Source organism: Petromyzon marinus, unplaced genomic scaffold, assembly GCF_048934315.1.
Source record: "Petromyzon marinus isolate PM22_M1 ecotype Great Lakes invasive population unplaced genomic scaffold, UKy_Petmar_22M1.pri1.0 PM_G_Scaffold_25, whole genome shotgun sequence".
Lineage (NCBI taxonomy): Eukaryota > Metazoa > Chordata > Hyperoartia > Petromyzontiformes > Petromyzontidae > Petromyzon > Petromyzon marinus.
The window spans coordinates 60,702-87,763 of NW_027422817.1; the positions used below are offsets into that span (position 1 = coordinate 60,702).

At 47.8% G+C, this 27,062-nt stretch overlaps 1 protein-coding gene across 5 annotated transcripts; it reads right to left on the minus strand.

The window, feature by feature from the left end:
• Positions 1-16,888: 16,888 nt before the first annotated feature.
• On the minus strand, positions 16,889-26,183 carry LOC142913352 (uncharacterized). Of its 5 annotated transcripts, XM_076060853.1 has the most exons (8): positions 25,975-26,183; positions 23,155-23,298; positions 22,934-23,011; positions 21,202-21,294; positions 20,923-21,028; positions 19,888-20,054; positions 19,188-19,436; positions 16,889-17,649 (listed from the first exon to the last, which is right to left on the minus strand). In XM_076060853.1, the coding sequence occupies exons 2-8, from the start codon at positions 23,243-23,245 to the stop codon at positions 17,489-17,491; spliced, it is 945 nt and encodes a 314-aa protein (XP_075916968.1). In that variant the 5' UTR covers positions 23,246-23,298; positions 25,975-26,183; the 3' UTR covers positions 16,889-17,488. The 5 variants fall into 5 exon arrangements, with proteins under 5 accessions (XP_075916968.1, XP_075916970.1, XP_075916969.1 ...); XM_076060855.1 differs by lacking the exon at positions 23,155-23,298; XM_076060854.1 differs by lacking the exon at positions 22,934-23,011.
• Between the last annotated feature and the right edge of the window lie 879 nt (positions 26,184-27,062).

Below are 27,062 nucleotides of genomic sequence, written 5' to 3' on the forward strand. Positions count from 1 at the left end.
ACAGTGTACACATACACAGTGTACACACACAGTGTACACACACAGTTTATACACAGTGTACACACACAGTGTATACACAGTGTACACAAACAGTACACACACAGTGTACATACAGTATATACACAGTGTACACACACAGAGTACACACACAGTATATACACACACACTGTACACACACAGTGACACAGCGACACACAGTGACACAGTGTATACACATAGTGTACACACACACAGTGTACACACACACAGTGTATACACAATAATGTCCACGTTGTTGTTGCTGAGCTCACACACCCAAGGGAGGGAGCAATGGAAAATTAATCTAAATCAACTTAAACTCCAACTCTGTGACGTCACCACTCTGCGTTACCTCATCGGTGTGAAACGTCAGGGTGAGGTGTACCTCGTTAGTGACGTCATGTCACCAAGGTATTCAGCCCTCCCCCGTCCACCGCGCTCTTGAGCGTGACGTCACCTCCGCTTGGGTCACTGCCGATATCGGTCCAGTGGCAATCCTTATTTGGGCACAGCTACGCCCAGTGACTGGTGTCTCATTAACATAATGTATCCGTTAAAGCCGTCGCGAGTTTATTGCGACGGGATCAGCGCCCACGCCCCCATCCCTTGACGTTGGGTCCAGCCTCATTAACATAATTTTTCAGTTAGAGAGCCGCTCGTGGGAGGGAAGTGACGTCATACTACTTCCTGCTGTCGCGAGGTAACAGGAAGCTGCCGTGTGCGGGCTTGCACTGAAATCCGAGGTGAGAAATTCTCATCGTTGTGGTGGTGGTTGTTGTGGTGGTGGTTGTTGTTGTTGTTTACCAAGGTAGAGCCTCTCTCTCTCAGGGATGTCAGTTGAGTAGCAGCGAGCATGGGAATCGATGTCCAGGTTGGAACTTTACAACGCGGGGCCTAGCCACGCGGGGCCTTGCCTCCTGCCCTCGCCTGATTGCATTCACTTTAATTATCTCGCTTAAGTTGAATTTCTCTTCACCCGGCTCGCCACTTTGTAACTTTGTTTTATTGTAAATATTCACGCAGTTTTTATTTTCGTTATTTTGTTAGCAGGCCAAGCCCGCTTGAGCTGCTATACCGCTCTTGTTATCACAAGCGACCTGTCCACAACAACACAAGGTGAGGCTTTGTCAACGTGTGTGAATGTTTTGACTTAAAACTTTCGTGACTGCAGGAATTAATATTCTTGGTTCTTTCGGTAAAGTCACGTAGATAGAAAATAAAATAAAAATAACAGATAATAAAAATAAATGAAAAATAAAAAAAATTGAAAATGAAGCAAAAAACCCACGACGTTTCGATCGCAACACAAGTGGTCTTTATCTTATTAAATTTTATCTGTTATTTTTATTTTCTATCTACGTGACTTTACTGAAAGAACCAACAATACGTGTGTCAATGTATCTATCGGTCAAAGACGCTAAGCGCGTGCCGGTGTTGACTCTGAAGTGTGGAGGGGAACACCTTCACAGGGAGAGAGAGACAGAGACACGGATAGCCTCGGCTATGTTGATGATCCTCGATTCATTACTTGGTGGAGTGAGGAAGAATTAATGCTGAGCAGATGAAGGTGGCCAGGCATGGTTCTGGTCACACCACCACCTGATTACTCATGGCAGTGTGTGACAGTGTCAAGTTTGTTTTTGCAGTAAAGTCTATTAACTCTGTTGAACACGGAGGTTATATCCAAACAATAGTTTATTGTTGTTTTCCTCTGGAACTCTTACTAAGAATGGAAACAGGAGGTGAACACAGCACACACATGCAGCTGAATTCGGAACTGTTCATCCCAGCATTCAAGGACATCTGAGCCTGGATTCACACCTCTAAGTTGTGATTGAACATTAATTCATGCATTTCTGCAAAACACAAATAGTATTGTTTTCAACACCCTTTGCTATGTCAGCTGAATTTAGCTTTCATAAATATTTATTTTGTAGTCAGACAGCCAAATTTGTGTGCTGAGAGTTTTGGGTTAACATTCATCTTGGAATATATGAAGGCTTCCAGGCATATTAATGACATTTTCCCTCTCATTGTGTGCCATAGCAGCCCGTGGAGAGAAACCCTTCAGGTGCACTCTCTACGTGAAGGCGTTTGCACGTTCATCAAATCTGATGAATTTGGGAAACTTTTTCACTACATCATGAATATATTAATAAGTATAGACGTGTAAGTCATGTGTGCATTCCTCTGTGCCTGACGTGTAGATGGTGTGGATATTCTTTTTTTCTGTCTGCAGCTGACGCTTCCTCTGCAGAATTGGTCTGATGGAGCAAAGGCACTCAGCGCAGCTCGGTACGACAAGTCAACAATGCGACCAGCGTGCATGCAGCACGGACCGGACTGGAAATCTGACACGGCACCAGAGAAGTCACACAGGAGAGAAACCCTTCAAGTGCAGTGTGTGCGTGAAGGCATTTTCATGGTCATCTGCTCTTAAAAAACACCAGAGAACACACACTGGAGAGAAACCCTTCAGGTGCACGATGTGCGGGATGGCGTTTACACAGTCATGTAATCTTGTAACACACCAGAGAACACACACGGGAGAGAAACCCTTCAGGTGCACGATGTGCCGGATGGCGTTTACACAGTCATATAATCTTGTAACACACCAGAGAACACACACGGGAGAGAAACCCTTCAAGTGCAGTGTGTGCGTGAAGGCATTTGCACAGTCATCTGCTCTTGTAAAACACCAGAGAACACACACAGGAGAGAAACCCTTCAAGTGTACTCTGTGCGGCAAGGCGTTTTCAGATTCATGGCATCTTGTAATACACCAGAGAACACACACGGGAGAGAAACCCTTCAAGTGCACTGTGTGCGGGATGGCGTTTGCACAGTCACCACATCTTAAAGTACACCAGAGAACACACACGGGAGAGAAACCCTTCAAGTGCAGTGTGTGTGGGAAGGCATTTGCACAGTCATCTGATCTTGTAAAACACCAGAGAACACACACAGGAGAGAAACCCTTCAAGTGTGATCTGTGCGGGAAGCTGTTTGCAGATTCATCAAATCTTCGAAGACACCAGAGTACAGCTTGTGAAAGTCAAAGTGCTGCAATGAGCCCATCCCTCATGAAACAAGAACCAGACGAAAATCCCAGCTTGGACACTTTTAAAGGTATCGAGGTGAAATATGAAGAGGTGATGGTGAAATGTGAAGAAGTGATGAGCGAAGAAGTGAAGGTAAAATGTGAAGATGAATATTCAACTCCAAAATGGGACCTTCACATCGTGAAGCAGGAGGAGAATTCTGACTGAGGCAGAGCGAGGCAACTCCCAGCAGTTTGTGGAAGTGGAGGTGTGGGTGGACTTGCTCCTAGACAATACAAAGTCAAGTGGAGACCCGGTAGATGTGTAAGCCAGAGACGATGTCGCTACAATAGATGCACCTTTGTCACAGGCCTTTAATGACCAGAATGTCAAGTTGAACATCAGTTTCTAGGTTCATCCTGCAGGGTAAGAGCGGCCAGTCTTTGTGGGCCCGTGGGTTGGGTAGATCTCTAACCAGGAGCAAGAGCCAACAAGCTCCCAAGCATTCACTATGTTATCATAATAATTGCTTTTACATGGTGCTTGCTTAACCGCCTCAGCAACTCGGAGTTTTGTGTTGTACCTCGTCTGAAACACTCGAAGAGCATCCCCAAGTAGCAGCTGCCCCTGTGTGGCACAAGGTGGTGGCCCTGCACCGGCCTGCATGTGGACTAGAGCCTGTCAGTAGGGGGCGATGATTGATGTGTCATCTCAGTTGTGTAGTTTGTAGGTAATGTTTAGAATTTGCTACAATTTCACTCAGACGCCAGCATGCAATGGCCTACTCGTTTTGAATGACAATAGTATGTTTAACATACACTTTGAAGCAGACTGTGCAACTTTTTTTGAAAGCTTCTTGTTAATACGATGTAACGTGATGCAGTATATTTCACTGCAGTAATGGTTAATATGCCTGTCAATAAATTTAGAATGTATACTTGTCTGGTTTTGTGCATACTTGTAACATTTGATCTGTAAGGGTCAAACATTGAATAAGTGATGTTAGGACAAAGTGTGTGTGTGTGTTTGAAAGTAACCTGTACAGAGAACTCAGGTGAGACCCGTTGTTCTTGTGATACAGGTCAAAGGGTGTTTTTGTGTTCCACGAAGCATCTGCCTCTGGAGCAACTCATTGTCTTTGAAATAGGTAGCACACTCGGATCATTCATGAGTTACAAGGCATACCACTTGAAAGTTACACGTATAGGAGGAGGTACATTCTCTACAACACGAATTGTAGTTTTGTCTTACGTGTTGACGTAGATTTTGTCTAACTAGGGCTAGAAATGCACCTTGCTGATTGACGTCTGGATGTTCGTTACCTATCGGTTGAAGCAAACCCCACTGCTGTTGTTGAGACGCTGTGCACCAATAAGGGTTCAACACATTGACGGCCTTCAGGCCAGGAAAGTCACAACATTTGCACACGAAGGATGCATTCACGCAAGTACCCCATGCTCCGTTTTGAAGTTGTAAAATGAAACATCTTTGAATTGTGTTGTGTTTTGAATTGGATGATTTTATTTCTTCATTAAAAGCTTGTATCAATTTACATCTGGAAGAATTCATTGAAAAGGAGATTTCGTGTGAATTTTCTCTCGTCATTAAGTAGATGGCCTTGCCGGGGGTTCGGTTCAATGCGGACACAAACAGTGTACACACACACAGTGTACACACACACAGTGTACACACACAGTGTATACACACAGTGTACACACACATAGTGTACACACACACAGTGTACACACACAGTGTATACACAGTGTACACACAGTGAACACATACAGTGTACACACACAGTGTATGTACACAGTGTAAACACACGTAGTGTACACACACTGTATACACAGTGTACACACAGTGTACACACACACAGTGCACACAGTGTACACACACAGGGTACACACACAGTGTACACACACTGTATACACAGTGTACACACACACAGTGTACACACACACAGTGTACACAGTGTACACACACACAGTGTACACACACTGTACACACTGTACACACATACAGTGTACACACAGTGTACACACAGGGTACACAGTGTACACACATACAGTGACAGTGTACACACACAGTGTATATACATAGTGTACACACACAGTGTGTGCACACGCAGTATATATACACGCAGTATATACACACTGACACAGTGACGCACACATAGTGACACACACAGTGACACAGTGACACACACAGTGACACACACAGCGACACACAGTGACACAGTGTATACACACAGTGTACACACACAGTGTATACAAACGGTGTACACACACACTGTATACAAACAGTGTACACACAATTCTAGATTTAAAGCTTTCGTTACTGCTAGGATCCATACTCTTTGGTTCTATTCTATTAACAGACAACGGGACAAGAAGTCGCAACTCATCGAGACGCTGACCTTCCTCAAAAGATGCCGCGATCACAAGCTTAAAGGTCGTGATCTAAGCGTGGCTTCTCTCACTCCAGCGCTGTCCTCCAGGCAGTCTCGTCCCTTCACCTGATGAAGGCCGCTTGTGTTGTGGCCGAAACGTCGTGATTTTTATTTTATTTTCACCTACGTGACTTTACCCAATAGAACCAAAGAGTATAGTGTACACACACACACAATGTACACACACACACGCAGTGTACACACAATGTACACACACAGTACACACACACAATGTACACACACAGTGTACACACACACAGTGTACACATACACAGTGTACACACACAGTGTATACACATAGTGTACACACACACACACAGTGTACACACACACAGTGACACAGTGACACACACAGTGTACACACACAGTGTACACACAGTGACACAGTGACGCACACAGTGATACACACACACAGTGTACACACACACAGTGTACACACAGTGTACACACACACAATGTACACACAGTGTACACACACACAATGTACACACACACAGTGTACACACACAATGTACACACACATAGTGTACACACACAGTGTACACACACACAGTGTATACACAGTGTACACACACAATGTACACACACGCAGTGTACACACAATGTACACACAGTACACACACACACAATGTACACACACAGTGTACACACACACAGTGTACACACACACACAATGTACACACACAGTGTACACACACACAGTGACACAGTGACACACACAGTGTACACACACAGTGTACACACAGTGACACAGTGACGCACACAGTGACACACACACAGTGTACACACACACAGTGTACACACACAATGTACACACACACACACAGTGTAAACACACAGTGTACACACAATGTACACACACAGTGTACACACACACAGTGTACACACACACAATGTACACACACACACATAGTGTACACACACAATGTACACACACACACACACAGTGTACACACACACAGTGTACACGCACAGTTTATACACACAGTGTACACACACGCAGTGTACACACACAGGATATACACAGTGTACACACACACACAGTGTACACACGGTGTACATACAGTGTATACACCCAGTGTACACACACAGGGTACACACAGTGTATATATACACACACACTGTACACACACACAGTGACACACAGTGTATACACATAGTGTACACACACACAGTGACACACAGTGTGCACACACAGTGTACACACACACAGTGACACACACACAGTGACACACACACAGTGTACACACACACAGTGTATACACAATAATGTCCACGTTGTTGCTGAGCTCACACACCCAAGGGAGGGAGCAATGGAACATGAATCTAAATCAACTTAAACTCCAACTCTGTGACGTCACCACTCTGCATTACTTCATCGGCGTGAAACCCCAGGGGGAGGTGTACCTTGCTAGTGACGTCATGTCACCACGGTATTCACCCCTCCCCCGTCCACCGCGCTCTTGAGCGTGACGTCACCTCCGTTTGTGTCACTGCCGATATCGTTCCAGTGGCAATCCTTATTTGGGCAAAGCTACGGCCAGTGACTGGTAGCTCATTAACATAATGTTTCTGTTAAAGCCGTCGCGAGTTTATTGCGACGGGTTCAGCGCCCACGCCCCCATCGCTCGACATATGGGCCGGCCTCATTAACATAATTTATTCAGTTACAGAGCCGCTCGTGGGAGGGAAGTGACGTCATACTACTTCCTGCTGTCGCGAGGCAACAGGAAGCTGCCGTGTGCGCGCTTGCACTGAAATCCGAGGTGAGAAATTATCATCGTTGTGGTGGTGGTGGTCGTTGTGGTGGTGGTTGTTGTTGTTGTTTACCAAGGTAGAGCCTCTCTCTCGTAGGGATGTCAGTTGAGTAGCAGCGAGCATGGGAATCGATGTCCAGGTTGGAACTTTACAACGCGGGGCCTAGCCACGCGGGGCCTTGCCTCCTGCCCTCGCCTGATTGCATTCACTTTAATGATCTCGCTTAAGTTTAATTTGTCTTCACCCGGCTCGCCACTTTGTAACTTTGTTTTATTGTAAATATTCACGCAGTTTTTATTTTCTTTTGTTACCAGGCCAAGCCCGCTTGAGCTGCTATACCGCTCTTGTTATCAGAAGCGACCTGCCCACAACAACACAAGGTGAGGCTTTGTCAACGTGTGTGAATGTTTTGACTTAAAACTTTGGTGACTGCAGGAATTAATATTCTTGGTTCTTTCGGTAAAGTCACGTAGATAGAAAATTAAATAAAAATAACAATAAAATGAACAAATAATTGTAAATAAAGCAAAAAACTCACGTCGTTTTGATCGCAACACAAGTGCTCTTTATTTAATGTAATTGTATTATCTGTTATTGTTATTTTCTATCTACGTAACTTTACCGAAATCAACAAGAATACGTGTGTCAATGTCTTATCGGTCAAAGACGCTAAACGGAGAGACGCAAACTCCAAATATACAGCAGGCATCAGGGTCGGGATCGAACCCACGACTTCCTGTACACCAGGTGAGGTAGTTAACATCTCACCACGGAGAGAGACACGCAAACTCCAGTTAGCCTCGGCTGTGTTTGTTGAGCCTCAATTACTTACTTGGTGGAGTGAGGAAGCATTCATGCCAAGCAGATGAAAGGTGGCCAGGCATGATTCTAGACACGCCACCAACTGTTTAACCAGTGACAGTGTACAGTTTGTGTTTGCAGTAACGTCTATTAACTCTGTTGAACACGGAGGTTATAGCATAACAATAGTTTACTTTTGTTTTCCTCTGGAACTCTTTATAAGATTGGAAACAGGAAGTTTACACAGCACACACATTCAGCTGAAGTCGGAACTGTTCATCCCAGCATTCAAGGACATCTGAGCCTGGATTCACGCCTCTAAGTTGCGATTGAACGTTAATTTATGAATTTCTGCATAACACAAATAGTATTGTTTTCAACACTTTTTGCTATGTCAGCTGAATTTAGCTCTCATACATATTCCTTTTGTAGCCAGACAGCTGAAATTGTGTACTCAGAGTTTTGGGTGAACATTCATTTTGAAGATACGAGGGCTTCCATGCATGTTTATAATAATTTGCCCTCTCATTGTGTGCCATAACAGCCCTGTGATGAATTTGGGACACTTTTATACTACATCCTGAATATATGAATAAGTATAGACGTGTAAGTCACATGTGACTATATATGCATTCCTCTGTGCATCGATACTGACGTGTCGATGGTGTGGATATTATTTTTTTCTGTCTGCAGCTGACGCTGGTCTGATGGAGCAAAGGCAGTCGGCACAGCTCGGTACGACAAGTCAACAATGCGACCAGCGTGCATACAGCACGGATCGGACTGGAAATTTGACACGGCACAAGAGAACTCGCACAGGAGAGAAACCCTTCAAGTGCAGTGTGTGTGGGAAGGCTTTTGCATGGCCATCTGCTCTTAAAATACACCAGAGAACACACACGGGAGAGAAACCCTTCAAGTGCAGTGTGTGTGGGAAGGCGTTTCCACGTTCATCTGCTCTTGTAATACACCAGAGAACACACACGGGAGAGAAACCCTTCAGGTGCAGTGTGTGTGCAAAGGCGTTTGCACAGTCATCTGCTCTTGTAATACACCAGAGGACACACACAGGAGAGAAACCCTTCAAGTGCAGTGTGTGCGTGAAGGCGTTTGCACATTCATCTGATCTTGTAAAACACCAGAGAACACACACGGGAGAGAAACCCTTCTGGTGCACTCTGTGCGGGAAGGCGTTTTCACAGCAACAAAATCTTCAAGTACACCAGAGAACACAGAAGCATCAGAAGATCCACAAGGAGTGGAGTTTGAAATCAGCTTGTGAAAGTCAAAGTGCCACAATAAGCCCATCCCTCATGATACAAGAACCGGAGGAAAATCCCAGCTTTGACACTGAAAAGGAACCGAGGTGAAATATGAAGAGGTGAAGGTGAAGAGGGAAGAAGTGATGGTGAAGAGCAAAGAAGTGAAGGTGAAATGTGAAGATGAAGATTCAACTCCAAAATGGGACCTTCATATTGATGGAGGCAACGTGAAGCAGGAGGAGAATTCTGACTGTGAGGCAGAGCGAGGCAACTCCCAGCAGTTTTAGATTTGAAGCTTTCGTGACTGAAAGGATCCATACTATTTGGTTCTAATTGGTAAAGTCACGTAGGTAAAAAATAAAACAACAAAAAAGGCCACTTGTGTTGTGGCCGAAACGTCGTGATTTTTTGTTTTATTTTTTACCTACGTGACTTTACCGAATAGAACCAACGAGTATGGATCCCAGCAGTTTGTGGAAGTGTGGGTGGACTTACTCCTAGACAATACAACGTCAAGTGGAGACCCGGTAGATGTGAGAGCCAGAGACGATGTCGCTACAATAGATGCACCTTTGTCACAGGCCTTTAATGACAAGAATGTGAAGTTGAACACTCAGCTCCTAGGTTCAACCTGCAGAGTAAGGACGGCCAGTCTTTGTGGACCTGTGGGTTGGGTTGATCTCTAACCAGGAGCGAGAGCCAATAAGCTCCCAAGCATTCACTATTTTATCAATTGCATTTATATGGTGCCTGCTTAATCGCCTCTACGTGACTTTACCGAAAGAACCAAGGAGTATGGATCCCTGCAGTCACAAACTTCAAATCTAGATTGTCTCAGCAATTCGAAGTTTTGTATCCCGTTTCAAACACTCGAAGAGCACCCCCAAGTAGCAGCTGCCCCTGTGTGGCACAAGGTGGTGACCCTGCACCGGCCTGCATGTTGGCAAGAGCCTGTCAGTAGGGGGCATTGGTTGATGTGGCATCTTAGTTGTGGAGTTTCTAGGTAATTTTTCGATTTAAAGCTTTCGTGACTGCAGGGATTCATCTTCTTGGTTCTTTCGGTAACGTCACGTAGAAGGGAAATAATAAGGTAATAAAAATAAAACATGAAATAAAATTCTCACGACGTTTTGGCTACTTGCGAACGTCGTGAGAATTTATTTGATTATTATTCTCTTATTATTTCCCTTCTACGTGACTTTGTAGGTAATGTTTAGAATGTTATTAATTTTGACCGAGACGCCAGCGTGCAAATGGCAATAGTACGTTGTACATACACTGTTAAGTAGACGGTGCATATTTTTTAAAAATAGCTTATTGTTAATACGATGTAACCTGATGCAGTATATTTCACTGCAGTAATTAAATTTTGTTAAAATGCCTGTCAATAATTTAGAATGAATGCTTGTCTGATTGTGCGTGTGCATGTAACATTTTGTCTGAGGGCTAAACATTGAATAAGTGATGTTAGGACAAAGTGTGTCTGTTTGGAAGTAACCTGTACAGAGAACTCGGGTGAGACCTGTTGTTCTTGTGATACGGGTCAAAGGGTACTTTTGTGTTTCACGAAGCGTCGGCCTCTGAAGTAACTCATCGTCTTTGCAATAGGGAGCACGCTCGGATCATTCATCAGTTACAAGGCATACCACTTAAAAGTTACACGTATAGGAGGAGGTACATTCTCTACAACACGAATTGTAGTTTTGTTACGTGTTGATGTAGATTTTGTCTAACTAGGACTAGAAATGCCCTTTGCTGATTCACGTCTGAATGTTCGTACCTATCGGTTGAAGCAAGCCCCACTGCTGCTGCTGCTGAGACGCTGTGCACCAATGAGGGTCCAAGCATTTTAGGGCCTTCGGCCAGGAAAGTCACAACATTTACGGCACACGAAGGACGCATTCACGCAAGCGGCCCATGCTCCGTTTTCAAGTTTTAAAATGAAACATCTTTGAATCGTGTTGTGTTTTGAATTAGATGATTGTTATTTCTTCATTAAAAGCTTCTTTCAAGCATATTTCGTCTCTAACAGCGACTACAGGGACCACGTGATTGTTAAAAAAAATTTCTTTGATTATAACTATATTTGCCTACAATTCCTATTGTGTAGCTTATTTAGACTATAATTTATTCACTACCCAAACTGTATTGACTTGAAAACATAGGAGCTGATATTTGTAAGCAATGTCTTTGTTATTTATACGTTTGACAAAAAAATATTTGCACAAATTGAACTTGTTCAGATACAAGGTGAATTCACAAGGCTTTGTAAAAAATCCAATATTTCAGAATTTTGCCTTAACGGAGAATATTTTTTTAAAATGTTGGTAAAAATAAAGATTCAGAAATATATATTGTGCCGTGTCTACAATTTTATTGTAAAGTGGAATTGGTAAAAAATATATATATATTTGTACACGTAGAGGCGTTGTGGGCCATAAGTCTGGTGACACAGAAGTTTAATTTATTAGGTATAGCCCTGTGAGCCATGCGGCTCATAAGTCGGGTACAACCGCAACAAACATAAGTCTGGTGACACAGAGACGTTGTGGTCCATAAGTCTGGTGACACAGAGACGTTGTGGTCCATAAGTCTGGTGACACAGAGGCGTTGTGGTCCATAAGTCTGGTGACAGAGACGTTGTGGTCCATAAGTCTGGTGACACAGAGGCGTTGTGGTCCATAAGTCTGGTGACACAGAGGCGTTGTGGTCCATAAGTCTGGTGATACAGAGGCGTTGAGGTCCATAAGTCTGGTGACAGAGGCGTTGTGGTCCATAAGTCTATGGGCTGTGTTGAGTCTATGGCAGTGTTGAGTCCATGGGTAGTGCTGAATCTATTGGCAGTGTTGAGTCTATGGGCAATGTTGAGTCTATGGTAGTGTTGAGTCTATGGTAGTGTTGAGTCTGTGGGTGGTAGTGTTGAGTCTATGGGTGGTAGTGTTGAGTCTATGGTAGTGTTGTGTCTATGGTAGTGTTGAGTCTATGGGTGGTAGTGTTGTGTCTATGGTAGTGTTGAGTCTATGGGTAGTGTTGAGTCTATGGTAGTGTTGAGTCTATGGTAGTGTTGAGTCTATGGTAGTGTTGAGTCTATGGGTGGTAGTGTTGTGTCTATGGTAGTGTTGAGTCTACAGTGAGGGAAAAAAGTATTTGATCCCCTGCTGATTTTGTACGTTAGCCCCATGACAAAGAAATGATCAGTCTATAATTTTAATTGTAGGTTTATTTGAACAGTGAGAGACAGAATAACAACAAAATCCAGAAAAACGCTTCGCTACGTGGCCACGAGTGACGGTAAAATATGAAGAAGGGGCGACCCTGAAGCGTGAAGGTCAGGAATCTTCTCCGGGTGCTCCTCCTCCCACGTTTGCAGGCGCCTATCACCGTCATCACAGCATCCCAATGGCAGTATTCTCGACACGAATATCTCGAGACTCAAGGAGGCTATTCTGGACAAATTCATTCGCGTTATTCTTATTATTATTGTAATCCTCATGTGTGTATGTTGAACTTCTTTCGCACAGTACGTAGCAAACCTTGCTATACATCCTAAATAGAAGAGTCATCCTATGCAGAGGCCGGTGCCTGCCAATAAATGTATAATTTCCACCCTCAAGCTCAGATGAGAGCCGTCAAATGTATATTTGACAATGGTGACACTTTGATTTGTGTTTCTGGATAAGGTTAACATATAGGTTGCATTTTGCATTCAAACAGATGCTTATACAGGAATACAGCTTCTGACCTTCAAGTGTGCATAGCGTTAATTTTATTTAAGCCGAGATGCCATTCATTAATGTGAATGGAAATAAGCTCAAATATATGTTTTATGAAAGTATACCACATTGATGAAATGTATGGTGTGCATTATTGAAGGTCTGTGAACTTTCTAACAGTTTTCCCAGGAAGTGAAGAAACTTGTCAAGCATTTCTAAAACACTTTATATAAACAAGGTTAATGTTTTAATGGTATCTGTGAAAGCAGAGGATGGAGCTCTTTTTTCATCAGCGGAGTACGGTGCCCACACTCCTCTTACACAGCAACTCTTTGAGTTATGGATCACGCAGAGATCGTAAAACTCTGCACGCCCGACTTGCAGGGCAGCACTGTGGTGTCTGTAAGAGCATTCATTTTTATCTATGCACGTAGTCTTCAGTCTCGGTGGTGCTTTCCTGGGTAAATATTCTAATGAAATATGGATGATGAACGTTAGCAACTGCTCAATCTGCTGTGTGTGTATATTTACATTTCTGCTCTAATTTGATGCGTGAGAAGGGGAGATCCATTTTTCACTTAATGGGAACCAGTCTCCCCGAAAAAAGACTGCAGTATAGTGGTTGTACAAATATACTTACAGCTTTGTTGAACAGCACCACTCACCTTCATTACAGTGGAGATAACCCATGTATATCAGTTCACCAACATTGATCTGTTGTTCACACATTACTAAGGTTGTGGTTATGGTGGTGGAAACAGAAAAATGCATTTGTGGGGGCTACCGTCCCCCGCCATCACCGAATTGTCGGGGCCGTTGGCTCCCGACTCCCCCGTTAAATTCATACCACTACCACAACTGCAACACCCGTTGTATGATTATGCCCGTGGGTACCCGTGTACCTCACGGCGCAGCTCTACTCACGCGGTAACCACCGCCAGCAGCATCGCGTGCTTGAATTGTGTAATCTTGTTTCATTTACCTTCGCAGCCGGTCGGAAGCAACTAATTAGGTCGCGCTGCGCAATTCCCGGCACGCGCGGCGCGTGCCGTGAGCGCCGCTGCTCCTGCACGTCCCCGTACTGGCGCGGGCGAAGTGCAACCAGTACCACACAATGCAGAGGCTCACCACACCACGCACGAGTGCATTTAATGATCGAAGGACCCGTACTTTTATTCCCAGGGCGATAGCACGTTGCTGCTGCCCCGGCATGCGCGTCAAGCCCCGAGTGGACTCACCCGTGCGAGCGTAAACACGTGGGTAAAATTAATCACTCACGCGCAAACAAAAGAATCACCGCGGGCAGGCTCGCCACACCACGCACCGCCCCTCCGTACTCACAGAGACAACACGATGCGGTTTATACCCTACGGACGGTTTATTCCCCACGAATAAACGAACTAGACTGTGCGTGTCAGTACGGACCAGCAGGACAGGTCTAACCTATCTCGCTACTGCCTGATACTTAATCGACCTGTCTGCCCTCTATTTTCTCTCCCCGTGCTTCCCCAAAGCGTCCCTTTTTATCCTCCTTTCAAAGCCCTCGCACCGCCCATCCGCGGTGCATCACGGGTCAGGCCGTTAATCCGCGGTGCATCATGGGTAGGGCCGTTAATCCGCGGTGCATCATGGGTAGGGCCGTTAATTCGCGGTGCATCATAGGTAGGGCCGTTAATCCACGGTGCATCATGGGTAGAGACGCTAACCCGCGGTGCACCATGGGTAGAGACGCTTAACCCGCGCTGCCCCGCTCCCCACCTGTCTGCTGGTCCACGTGTGTCCTAGGCATCTCCTCACTGCAGTTCTCAGCGAGTTCTCCATGGTCATTTAATTCTAAGTTAAGCCACGGCGCCGCAGTGCCATTTGGCCTGGGGGGGGGGGGTGCCTGCCAATTCCCTAACCCTGAGAAACCGTGGAGCACCCCCACGAGGGGGCCTCTCGGGTAACAACTCAGGGCAGGTGCCCCCCCCCCCTCCCTATGAGGCCCTACTTGAGTGTGTGTGTGTTTAGGTGGGGGGGGGGGGGGGGGGCAGGGGAAGTGCTGTGATGGGAGCCAGGTGGCTTCTCGGTCGCAGCAGCACAGCGACTGCCCCGGTTTCGACGGAGCGGCTTCTCTGTTGTGGCACCACAATGGCAATTGTCATCCCGGCCGAGGGCCGCCTGACAGCGAGGGACATCCGTCGCTTCATTACTGAGAACTTCCCCTTCTATCAGAACAATGACAAGAAGCGGGGAAACTCTGTCCGTCGCTGCCTCACGTTTGAAGACTGCTTCGTTAAAGTGCCCAGAAGGCCGGGCCGGCCGGGCAGAAGCAATCACTGGGTCGTGGACCCGGCGGCTGCGAACATCTTTGATGACGGCTCGTATCAGCGCAGGAGGAAGAGGTTCAAACGGTGCGGTGTGGTGTGGGGTGAGTGGGCGAATGAATGGATGGGTAGGTGAGTGGGTGGGTAGGTGAGTGGGTAGGTGAGTGGTTGGGTGAGTGGGTGGGTAGGTGAGTGGATGGGTAGGTGTGTGGGCGAATGACAGGGTGGGTAGGTGAGTGGATGGGTAGGTGAGTGGGCGAATGACTGGGTAGGTAGGTGAGTGGATGGGTAGGTGAGTGGGTGGGTAGGTGAGTGGGTGGGTAGGTGAGTGAGTGGGTAGGTGAGTGAGTGGGTAGGTGAGTGAGTGGGTAGGTAGGTGAGTGGGTGGGTAGATGAGTGGGTGGGTAGGTGAGTGAGTGAATGACTGGATGGGTAGATGAGTGGGTGGGTTGGTAGGTGAGTAGGTGGGTAGGTGAGTGGGTGGGTAGGTGAGTGGGTGGGTAGGTGAGTGGGCGAATGACTGGATGGGTAGATGAGTGGCTGGGTAGGTGAGTGGGTAAGTGAGTGAAAGGGTGGGTGAATCGGTTGGTGGGTGAGTGGGAGGGTGGGTGTGGATGTGTACTGTGATGCATCTGCCAATTGCCTCAAGTCAGTCAACCCATGGCATCTGGGTCTGTCCCGTGACCTGTCAGCGAACTTGGCCTAAGCTCCGTGGTGATCTCACGGGTGGTCGGGGCATTTAAACTGGAGCATGATGTGTTTATTTTGCTCCCCATAGAATGTGGAGATTTTACGTGGTAACAACTTCTTTAAACACCACCGAGGCGTCGTTAAGCGTCTCTTTCAAACCGTGATAGTTTGCGAACGGTAGTTTCCCTTATCTCCAGATATATAAAAGGCAAAGTTGTGATTATGTGTGTCTGTTCAAAATGTTTAGCGTACTTCCCGACATGCAACAAACTTTCAATTTGCCATGTGGGTACTTTCCAGACTGTACACCGTGCAAACATTATACAAATACACTTTTAGCTTCTATTTTAGGGGGGGGGGGGGAGCTCAATAATGCATATATTTTTTGCACGGCAAGTGAGCTGTGACATCAAATCTGTCACGTGACCCGCGCACGTGGAAGCGTAACGCATTGTAGTGTAGCGGTTAGCGTTGTCTGTGTGTGTCTGTGTGTGTGTCTGTGTGTGTCTGTGTGTGTCTGTGTGTGTCTGTGTGTGTCTGTGTGTGTGTCTGTGTGTGTCTGTGTGTGTGTCTGTGTGTGGCTGTGTGTGTGTCTGTGTGTGTCTGTGTGTGGGGGGGGGAGCGGTAGTGTAGTGGTTAGCGCTACGCTGCGCTACGAACCCGGCGACCCGAGTTCGATTCCCGCTCACGGCCACCACCGGTGACGATTATTTCAACCGGTCCTGGGCCTCCCCTAGGTCGACTCAGCCTCAAACGTGTAAATGTTGTGGTGTGAACATCGGGAGACAAAGGCGGCCGGACGTGGTGAATCCAAGTCCCGGGCGAAGCCGGGTAGTTAAAGCTCGTGCTGTTATATTCACAATCAGATGTTTTTATTTCGACTCGAGGAAAATCGGTGAAATCAGAAGCCAACGATAGGCCCCAGTTGTGGGCCCTTCTTAACCTGGTAACAAAATAATATTCTTAATCAGTGATGTCCTCACCTAAGCGTGTGAGACGAGACGGACGCACAAGACTCTAGTCTCCCTTTGCTGTACATCACTCACAGAGCACCACAGCGCCCCCCCCCCCCCCCACCAGATCCACAACAGCGTTCGCCCCGCAAGACTAAGGCAGCTTCTCCCTGCCTCAGCTGGACCATCAACAACGGCAACATTTGTGTCAACAACAGCAGCAACAGCTAACTTGGCGCCTTTATCATTACGTCTTCAGCACGGCAGCAGCAGCAGCACGGAACAACTTCAGGGCATGACTCAGTCGCAACTCGCGTTTAAAATCGTCACGCAAGACGGCTCTCCGCGAGACGTCGCGGGCACACGGCGAGTTACTTTTTTCCCCGAATAAAACTCGGGACAACGTGAATGCGTGGAAACGAGAAACGATGTCGGAACGCAACGGGGCATCGCAAATCGTAAAGATTTTTGCGAGAGCGAGAAAGAAAAGCTTCCTTCTAGACGTCGCCGCCGCGCGCCAACGACGGCACCAGCGCGAGCAGAAGCGCCGTGGGCCAAGCGGCACCGGGGCAGCAAGACGCCTTGCTGGTGGCGGACGCCCGCCCCGCTGACGTCGTCACCACTGACGTCGTCGCCGCTGCTGATGATGCCATCGCCGCTGCAAAGGGGCAAGCGGAGAAACGAGACGTCAGTCGCCATCGCTACGATGAGAGCGATGTACGAGTACCGGGGGGGCCTCCTATAACCCTCCGCCTCCTCCTCCATTTCCACCACCACCAACAACACCAACACCACCAACACCACCAACACCACCACCAACATCACCACCAACACCACCACCAACATCACCACCAACACCACCAACATCACCACCAACACCACCAACATCACCACCAACACCACCAACACCACCACCAACATCACCACCAACACCACCAACACCACCAACATCACCACCAACACCACCACCAACACCACCAACACCACCACCAACACCACCACCAACACCACCAACACCACCAACACCAACACCACCAACACCAACACCACCAACACCACTAACACCACCACCGCCACCACCTCCTAGGGGATGGAAGATTTGTTGGAGGTTGTTGGTAGTTGAGACTGAAACCTCTTCCTCACTTGTTCACTCAGCCACTCACCCACCCACCCAATCACTCATTCAGAGAGACGATCCATCACACTACGTTTAAAACTATTTGGTAAATTAAAACGCCGACTGTCACATCATTGACGTCAGGTGCCCGATTGTAACTCCTCTGCGGTGAGCGGTGGACCACCACCACCACCACCGCCACCCGCGTGTCAACAACGCTCTTTGCCAAAACAGCAAACCCCTGCCCAGAGTTGCGATGCTGAGAATCGTTTTATTGTCAAAGCGTTATTTTATCTCCGTTTGACCGCAAATTGGTTGACTGCCCTCGATGTGTGCACCTCCATGAGTCCATGGGAGCCTTTAACATTTAAGTCTATGGGAGCCTTTAACATAGAAGTCTATGGGAGCCATTTAACATTGAAGTCTATGGGAGCCTTTAACATTGAAGTCTATGGGAGACTTTAACATTGAAGTCTATGGGAGCCTTTAACATTGAAGTCTATGGGAGCCTTTAACAGTGAAGTCTATGGGAGCCTTTAACATTGAAGTCTATGGGAGCCTTTAACATTGAAGTCTATGGGAGCCTTTAACATTGAAGTCTACGGAAGCCTTTAACATTGAAGTCTACGGGAGCCTTTAACATTGAAGTCTACGGGAGCCTTTAACATTGAAGTCTACGGGAGCCTTTAACATTGAAGTCTACGGGAGCCTTTAACATTGAAGTCTGTGGGAACCTTTAACATTGAAGTCTGTGGGAGCCTTTAACATTGAAGTCTATGGGAGCCTGTAACATTGAAGTCTATGGGAGCCGTTAACATTGAAGTCTATGGGAGTCTTTAACATTGAAGTCTATGGGAGCCTTTAACATTGAAGTCTATGGGAGCCTTTAACATTGAATCCAAGCATGAATGGAGCAAGCACTTGGGAACCCGAGCAGCCAATGGAGATTCACGGGGTGGCCAGAAACCAAGTTTTTTTAAAACCCAGGACTTTCCGCGCCGCCGATCTCATTGGGCTGACCACGGCCATTTGCATCGTCAGGGTGGTCAGACGATCCAAGCCGCCGCCCTCCCGCGTACCTGGCGAGGTAGCTAACAGCTCGTCGTCGTCATCCTCGCCCTCATCAGCACCGCCGTCACGGCCGCTACCGGCGTTGGGGGCCGATGGCGAGGACGTAGAGGCCTCCTTGCCATCGTCCTGGCCCTCCTCCTCGTCCTCCTCCTTCTCGTCCTCCTCCTCGTCCTCCTCCTCGTCTCCCTCCTCGTCCTCCTCCTCGTCCTCCTCGTCCTCGTCCTCCTCCTCGTCCTCCTCCTCACCGCCCGGCGCCACTGTGGGGGTGGTTGTGGGGGTGATGGTGGTGGTAGTTAATGGTGGCGGTGGCGGGTGTAGCGGTCTACACCGCGCTACACCGCGCTACGAACCCTGCGAACCCGAGTTCGATTCCCGCTCACGGCCACCAACACGCGGTGACGATTATCTGAACCGGTCTTGGGCCTCCCCTAAGTCGACTCGGCCTCAAACGAGCACCCGGCGCGGTGTGTGGCGAACATCGCCAGCACCGGGGAGACAAAGGCGGTCGGGCGTGACGCCGGCCACCCGCCCCCTCGTGCGCCGTGCCGGCCTTCACAGGCGCCGCTCGCTAACGGCGCTCGCCCCCGCGGCCTGTTGAGGCTACACGGCGGGGGATCTTCGTCTTCGACGGCGGCGGTTAATGGCTCGGCGCCGGATCGGAGAGGGATTCCGGCCGGCGGGTTTGTTGCCGGCGGCGACTTTGCTCACCTTCGACGGAGAGGTGCGCCCGCAGCTGGTCGCTGTTCAGGTTGTTGGTGGCGAAGCAGGTGTAAGTGTCCGTGTCCTCGCGCCGCAAGTCCAGGATGCGAAGGGTGCCGTTCTCGAAGATCTGGAAGCGCTCGCCCTTAACTTTCAAGCTCCGGTAGTTCCTGAACCTGGCGGTGCGCGGGAAGGCGTGGGGGGGGGCAGGCGGGGGGCAGGTGGGGGGCGTGAACCGTTGCGGTTTGACGGCGATGCCGTCGGGGGTTTTGAGATCCGGGGTCGGCGGCTTCGGGAGACGCGGAGGCGAACGTCCCGGGGGACGTTGGAGCGGCGAGGTTCACGCGGCCCTCCGCCGCGTTGAGTGCCCTTCTCTCGCTCTCTCGCTCTGAGCCACATCCGTGTGGCGGCCATCGACAGTCGCCCAACCCCGCCCCCGCACGCGCGAAATTATAAATGTTAGCCTATGGGAGCCTTTAACATTGAAGCCTATTGGAGTCTTTAACATTAATGTCTATGGGAACCTTTAACATTGAAGTCTATGGGAGTCTTTAACATTGAAGTCTATGGGAGTCTTTAACATTGAAGTCTATGGGAGTCTTTAACATTAATGTCTATGGGAGCCTTTAACATTGAAGTATATGGGAGCCTTTAACATTGAAGTCTATGGGAGTGTTCTATGTTGAACTTTTTTCGCTCCGTACGTGGCCAGCCATGCAAACCCGCTGGCGGCATTCACAAAACAGACTCAGCTCCCGTACCTCTTATTAGCACGGTTGGCCATGTAGGGTGCGAAAGAAGTTCAGGGCACGTACAGCCCTCGCGACAGGGAGCGTCGAGGCGCGATGACGGCATGCCGAATGAACGAGGAGCCTCTTCGTCGTCAGGGCTGTCGTTTGCGACATGGCCGGGTAGCTTCTGAAAAACAGCTGCACGGCTCGGTGGGCATCAGGCGGTGAAATAAACAAAAAGAGTCTCCAGCGAACGGAGAGCGAGAGGAGAGGCGGAGCGGGATGGACGCTCAGGCGCGGCGTTCGGTCTCACCATAGGATGGTGGCGGGCGGCCACACCGAGCACTCCATGTACACCGCCTCTCCCTCTCTCGCCCTGTACATCCTGTCTGGCTCCGTCAGCATCGACGGGGGGCTGGCTGTGTGAGGCGGTGGTGGGGGGGGCAGAGACAGCGAGCGGGCAGAGGTCGCTCCCGAGGGTGGTGGGGGGGGTCGCTCCGGGCCGAGCAAGTACTTGCAGTGCTGCACCTTAACAAACTGCGTACTCAACTGGGCCCTGTACGTGTGTGTGTGTGATGTCGCAACCGTGCACCTTTCCGTCGTGTGTCCGGAGGTTGCTGCTTTGCTGCATACACCTGATGTGAGCTTCTTTGGTACCGTACGTGGCCAGAGATGATAACCGCAGCTGCGGGCGAAAATACAGCAGAGTGTTAGTAGGGTCTCTGTGTGAGTAGTGTGTGGGTCTCTGTGTGAGTAGTGTGTGTGTCTCTCTGTGTGAGTAGTCTGTGGGTCTCTCTGTGAGTAGTGTGTGGGTCTCTCTGTGAGTAGTCTGTGGGTCTCTATGTGAGTAGTGTCTGGGTCTCTATGTGAGTAGTGTGTGGGTCTCTGTGTGAGTAGTGTGTGGGTCTCTCTGTGTGAGTAGTGTGTGGGTCTCTCTGTGTGAGTAGTGTGTGGGTCTCTGTGTGAGTAGTGTGTGGGTCTCTGTGTGAGTAGTCTGTGGGTCTCTGTGTGAGTAGTCTGTGGTTCTCTGTGTGAGTAGTGTGTGGGTCTCTCTGTGTGAGTAGTGTGTGGGTCTCTGTGTGAGTAGTGTGTGGGTCTCTGTGTGTGAGTAGTGTATGGGTCACTGAGTGAGTAGTGTGTGAGTCTCTGTATGAGTAGTGTGTGGGTCTCTGTGTGAGTAGTCTGTGTGTCTCTGTGTGAGTAGTGTGTGAGTCTCTCTCTGAGTAGTGTGTGGGTCTCTCTGTGAGTAGTGTGTGGGTCTCTGAGTGAGTAGTCTGTGGGTCTCTGTGTGAGTAGTGTGTGGGTCTCTGAGTGAGTAGTGTCTGGGTCTCTCTGTGAGTAGTGTGTGTGTCTCTGTGTGAGTAGTGTGTGGGTATCTCTGTGAGTAGTGTGTGGGTCTCTCTGTGAGTAGTGTGTGGGTCTCTGAGTGAGTAGTCTGTGGGTCTCTGTGTGAGTAGTGTGTGGGTCTCTGAGTGAGTAGTGTCTGGGTCTCTATGTGAGTAGTGTGAGGGTCTCTGTGTGAGTAGTGTGTGGGTCTCTGAGTGAGTAGTGTGTGGGTCTCTGTGTGAGTAGTCTGTGGGTCTCTGTGTGAGTAGTCTGTGGGTCTCTGTGTGAGTAGTGTATTGGGTCTCTGTGTGAGTAGTGTGTGGGTCTCTGTGTGAGTAGTGTGTGGGTCTCTGTGTGAATAGTGTGTGGGTCTCTGTGTGTGAGTAGTGTGTGGGTCTCTGAGTGAGTAGTGTGTGAGTCTCTGTGTGAGTAGTCTGTGTGTCTCTGTGTGAGTAGTGTGTGGGTCTTTGTGTGAGTAGTCTGTGTGTCTCTGTGTGAGTAGTGTGTGAGTCTCTGAGTGAGTAGTGTGTGGGTCTCTCTGTGAGTAGTGTGTGGGTCTCTGTGTGAGTAGTGTGTGGGTCTCTGAGTGAGTAGTCTGTGGGTCTCTGTGTGAGTAGTGTGTGGGTCTCTGAGTGAGTAGTGTCTGGGTCTCTCTATGAGTAGTGTGTGTGTCTCTGTGTGAGTAGTGTGTGGGTATCTCTGTGAGTAGTGTGTGGGTCTCTCTGTGAGTAGTGTGTGGGTCTCTCTGTGAGTAGTCTGTGGGTCTCTGAGTGAGTAGTGTATGGGTCTCTGTGTGAGTAGTGTGTGGGTCTCTGTGTGAGACCCACAGATACCCACACACTACTCACAGAGAGACCCACACACTACTCACACAGAGACCCACACACTACTCACACAGATACCCACACACTACTCACACAGAGACCCACACACTACTCACACAGATACCCACACACTACTCACACAGAGACCCACACACTACTCAAACAAATACCCACAAGTGTTTCGAGTACTCGGCCCCGCTTGAACGTCGAAGTGCTTCGTTGAAGCTATCATTTGCAAGAGCCGGGGCGCTTCTGAAAAAAAAAAGAGCCACGAAGCTCAGTGGGCATTGCCTGGTGAAGTCAAAAGAGTCGAGTTTAGTCGATGGCCTTTAGTGGGAGTAGCGTTGAGAGGGGGCATCGTCTCAAGTGGGGTAGCGGCGCTGTTTGCTACTCACGGTCAAGGGGCAGGGCGAAGGGGTTGTGACGGTCGCCCAGCACAACGACCAGCAAGGCCACTAAACGGGTGGTGGTGTGGAAAGTCTCCATGGGGGGGGGGGGGGGGGTGGCAGATGGTCGGCCTGGCGGCTTCCTTCACTTGGCTAGGAGGGGTGAAGGGGAGGGAGTAGGAGGAGCAGTGGGAATGATATTTATTTAGACTGCAAGAGGAGGAATCCAAAGCGCTATGAAGCTCTTTTTTCACAGATGTCCAGCTGTGGCGCTGGGTCAGAAACATGACAACAAACACAAAACAAAAACACGGCGTGAGTGCAGAGTTACAGGAAGAGTAAAACAAATCACTTTAAAAAAATATATATACTAATAAAACTAACCAATGTTTAATCTTGCCACGCGAAGCACACCACCGTGCTACATAGCTCTTTTTAAGAAGAGACATTGGCCCATAAACGGTGGGCTGATATCAAGTGGACATTCAGGGCAAAATACTCTAAACGCGTGGCGTTTCTGAATGTGGAAGGGAAAAAACCGGAGGACTCTGGGAGAGAAATCCACGCGGCCGCGGGGCGCGAGAAACGTCAACTCCAAAGATAGAGCAGGGAGTGTCAGGGTCGGTATCAAACCCCACGACCTCCTGTACACCAGGTGACAACCATGCCGGGTTAAAGACCTCCTCCTTCACAACGGGACAATTGGATGCATGCCTAAGGCTCCCTCACTGATGGACACGTTCCTCCTGTGTTGAGCAAAATGTTTAGGTTCTCATCGTTTCGCAGAGGCTGCATTTTTTGCCACCGCAGAAAACGAACGTTGGGGGAAACGCCTCCTCGCATCGGACTCTTTGTTTTTTTTTGCTGAAGTCACGTAGGTAAAAAAAAATCTATAAAATAAATAAATGAAAAAAACAACTCAATTAAAATCACGACGTTTCGGAGGCAGCAGCACAAGCTTCCGTCTTGAGGTGGAAACCGTCACAGCAAAATTGCTGCATCAGGTGAAGAGAACTCTAAGACACCCGAGATTGTATACAGGTTAAGGGGGGGGGGATAAGAAGGGCCGTGGGGGGGGGGCTAAGTTAAGCCACCTTCTGTTATGCTGCAGGGGGTTGGGGACGGAGAGATGGCCGTGTGCAGGTTGAAGAGCGTTACACACGTGAACCAGAGGCAGGAGGCAGTAGTTAAGCTGACAAACTGGTTGCCTTGCAGAGTATACTGCTGTAAACTATAAGGCTGCTAAAGTTTAACTTGGGTTTAACTTGATTTTTTTTTACCTCCGCGGCTTTACCGAAAAAAATCCAAAGAGTATGAATCCTTGCACATCACGAAAGCTTCAAATCTAGCGCCTCACATCGTGTTAGTTTGGCACCGATGTTCGTGCTGATGTTTTAAACTAGATCAATAAAACAACATTGATTACAGCCCCAGCTCAGGTTTTTTCCCATCAATGAAACAGCCCCTGAAGTGAGAGCACCTCCCAGGGTATAAACCAACACTGCCGCACATCTGTCCAAGAGCTGTGTAATAAAAACAATTGAGTTGAAAAAAATGTCAAACCGACAGGGAAAGGGGCTCCTGGCAAGTGTGACCGCCAGCCAGGTTGATGTATTGGTAATGAGAATGTGCAATTTTTTTTGTCCTTGGAAACACGGACTATGAATAAAACGAGATATTCTTAGCTCTTTCAGTAAAGTCACGTTGAAGGGAAACAATAAAATAATAAAATATATAAAACAATAAAAATTCTCACGACGTTTCGACCATAACACACCGGTCGTCATCAGGTCGAAACGTCGTGAGAATTTTTTTTGTTTTATATATATTTTATTGTTTTATTGTTTCCCTTCAACTCTGACTTTACCGAAAGAGCTAAGAATATGAATTACCGCAGTCACGAAAGCTTCAAATCAAAATTTAAAACGAGATACTCGCAGAGTTTACGCTTCTGAATGTGCACTTGTTCAAGCAATTCACTCGGCCTAAGAGGCAGACGCACGGTAAATTATTGGGCGGCACTTTGTAAGCTCCTAAGGTAGACAAAGCGAGCTTGAACGCGACGCGCTCTAGTGAAGTCTTTCGAGCGACGCATAGTTCATAGTTGATTTATTTGGTATAGCCCTGTGAGCCATTCGGCTCTTGAATCGGGTGCAACCGCAACAAACAAAAAACATGAACAAGAAAACATCTTAAAGTGATTATGTGACTGTGCAAACAGAAAATACAGGAAAAAATATCAAAATATCCCTGAAATAGCACCGTACACCAACGCTGTGTGCAAAAATCCCAGTGGGATACAAGTCAAATAACAACAACCACAAGACAACTAAGATTAAAGCCATCAGTCTAACTCCGTACTACAATAAACAAAAACATGGCCAAAACAAAAAAACTTTTCGAAATCACCAAAATAAAAGCCATAAATCCAATGTAACAGTGATCATAGGGACTGTGACCGAATTTTTAACAATAAACTACATAAATAAATTATAACACCAAAATCTAGAGCCATAATTTAGGCCACTGAATAGCAGTGGCAGCTAGGGTTGTACAACTCCTCTAGAGCACATTGACACGCGTGCATTGCAAATAATTCAAGTTTAAAACACGCAGCAAAGATTCGTTACAGAAGCCTAGCGGCAGCCTTCAGGCATCCTTTGGAAGCTTGCTAACCCACAACATAACCTAGAGACCATCTTCCAGGTCTCTATGGAGACCATCCCATGACAGCGGCATCTGTAGCCGGCCAAAGTGCCGCCTCGGCCGGCTGGGCAATCTAGCCGAGACCGGTGACACTCCCGGAATAGGCCTCAACGCGGCACTCACCAGCGCAACGCTGCGTAGGTGTCTGGGGAGGGGGTCTTGAGCTATATCCTCCTTCGTGGTGAGGTTACAAACAAAACAATGTCCTCGTGTGGTCGTGGTGGAGGAGGAGATTCGACGTTCCGTGCCTCGAATCATGGGCAGGCGACTCGGCGGGGCTGTTATCACGTGAGGCCTTAGCAGGGTGCTTTTATAAATCGTAGTGCGGATAGGCGAACACGCAGTGCGAGCGAGGCTCAGATTCTGTAGAATTGATAAACACTGCCCATAGACTCAGCACTGCCCATAGACTCAACACTGCCCATAGACTCAGCACTGCCCATAGACTCAACACTGCCCATAGACTCAGCACTGCCCGTAGACTCAACACTGCCCATAGACTCAACACTGCCCCATAGACTCACCACTGTGATCTCTACATTGGGTCAAACTTAACATCTCTTAATGTTCGACAGCTTGTGCACCAGATCTTATTTATTCACGATGTACTTACAAAAAATTCCGCAGACTACCTACTGGATCTCCTCTCTGTTTCAAAGAACAAATTTGACCTCAGGTATTCGCTCATTTACCAGCTTCACATTCCCATTGCCGTACAAAAACTGGAGGAAGGGCCTTTGCTATTCATGACCCCAGGGTCTGGAATGCTATTGCCAATAAACTGCAACTTGAATCACTACCTATGAGATCTTCACTCAAAACTGCTCTAGAGGAGTTGTACACCCCTAGCTGCCACTGCAATTCAGTGGCCTAAAATATGGCTCTAGATTTTGGTGTTATAATTTATTTATGTAGTTTATTGTAAAAAAAATCGGTCACACTCCCTATGATCACTGTTACATTGCATTTATGGCTTTTATTTTCGTGATTTCGAAAAGTTTTTTTTGGTTTTGGCCATGTTAATGTTTATTGTAGTACGGAGTTAGACTGACGGCCTTAATCTTAGTTGTATTGTGGTTGTTGTTGTTATTTAACTTGCATCCCACTGGGATTTTTGCACACAGAGTTGGTGTACGGTGCTATTTCAGGAATATTTTGATATTTTTTTCCTGTATTTTCTGTTTGCACAGTCACATAATCACTTTAAGATG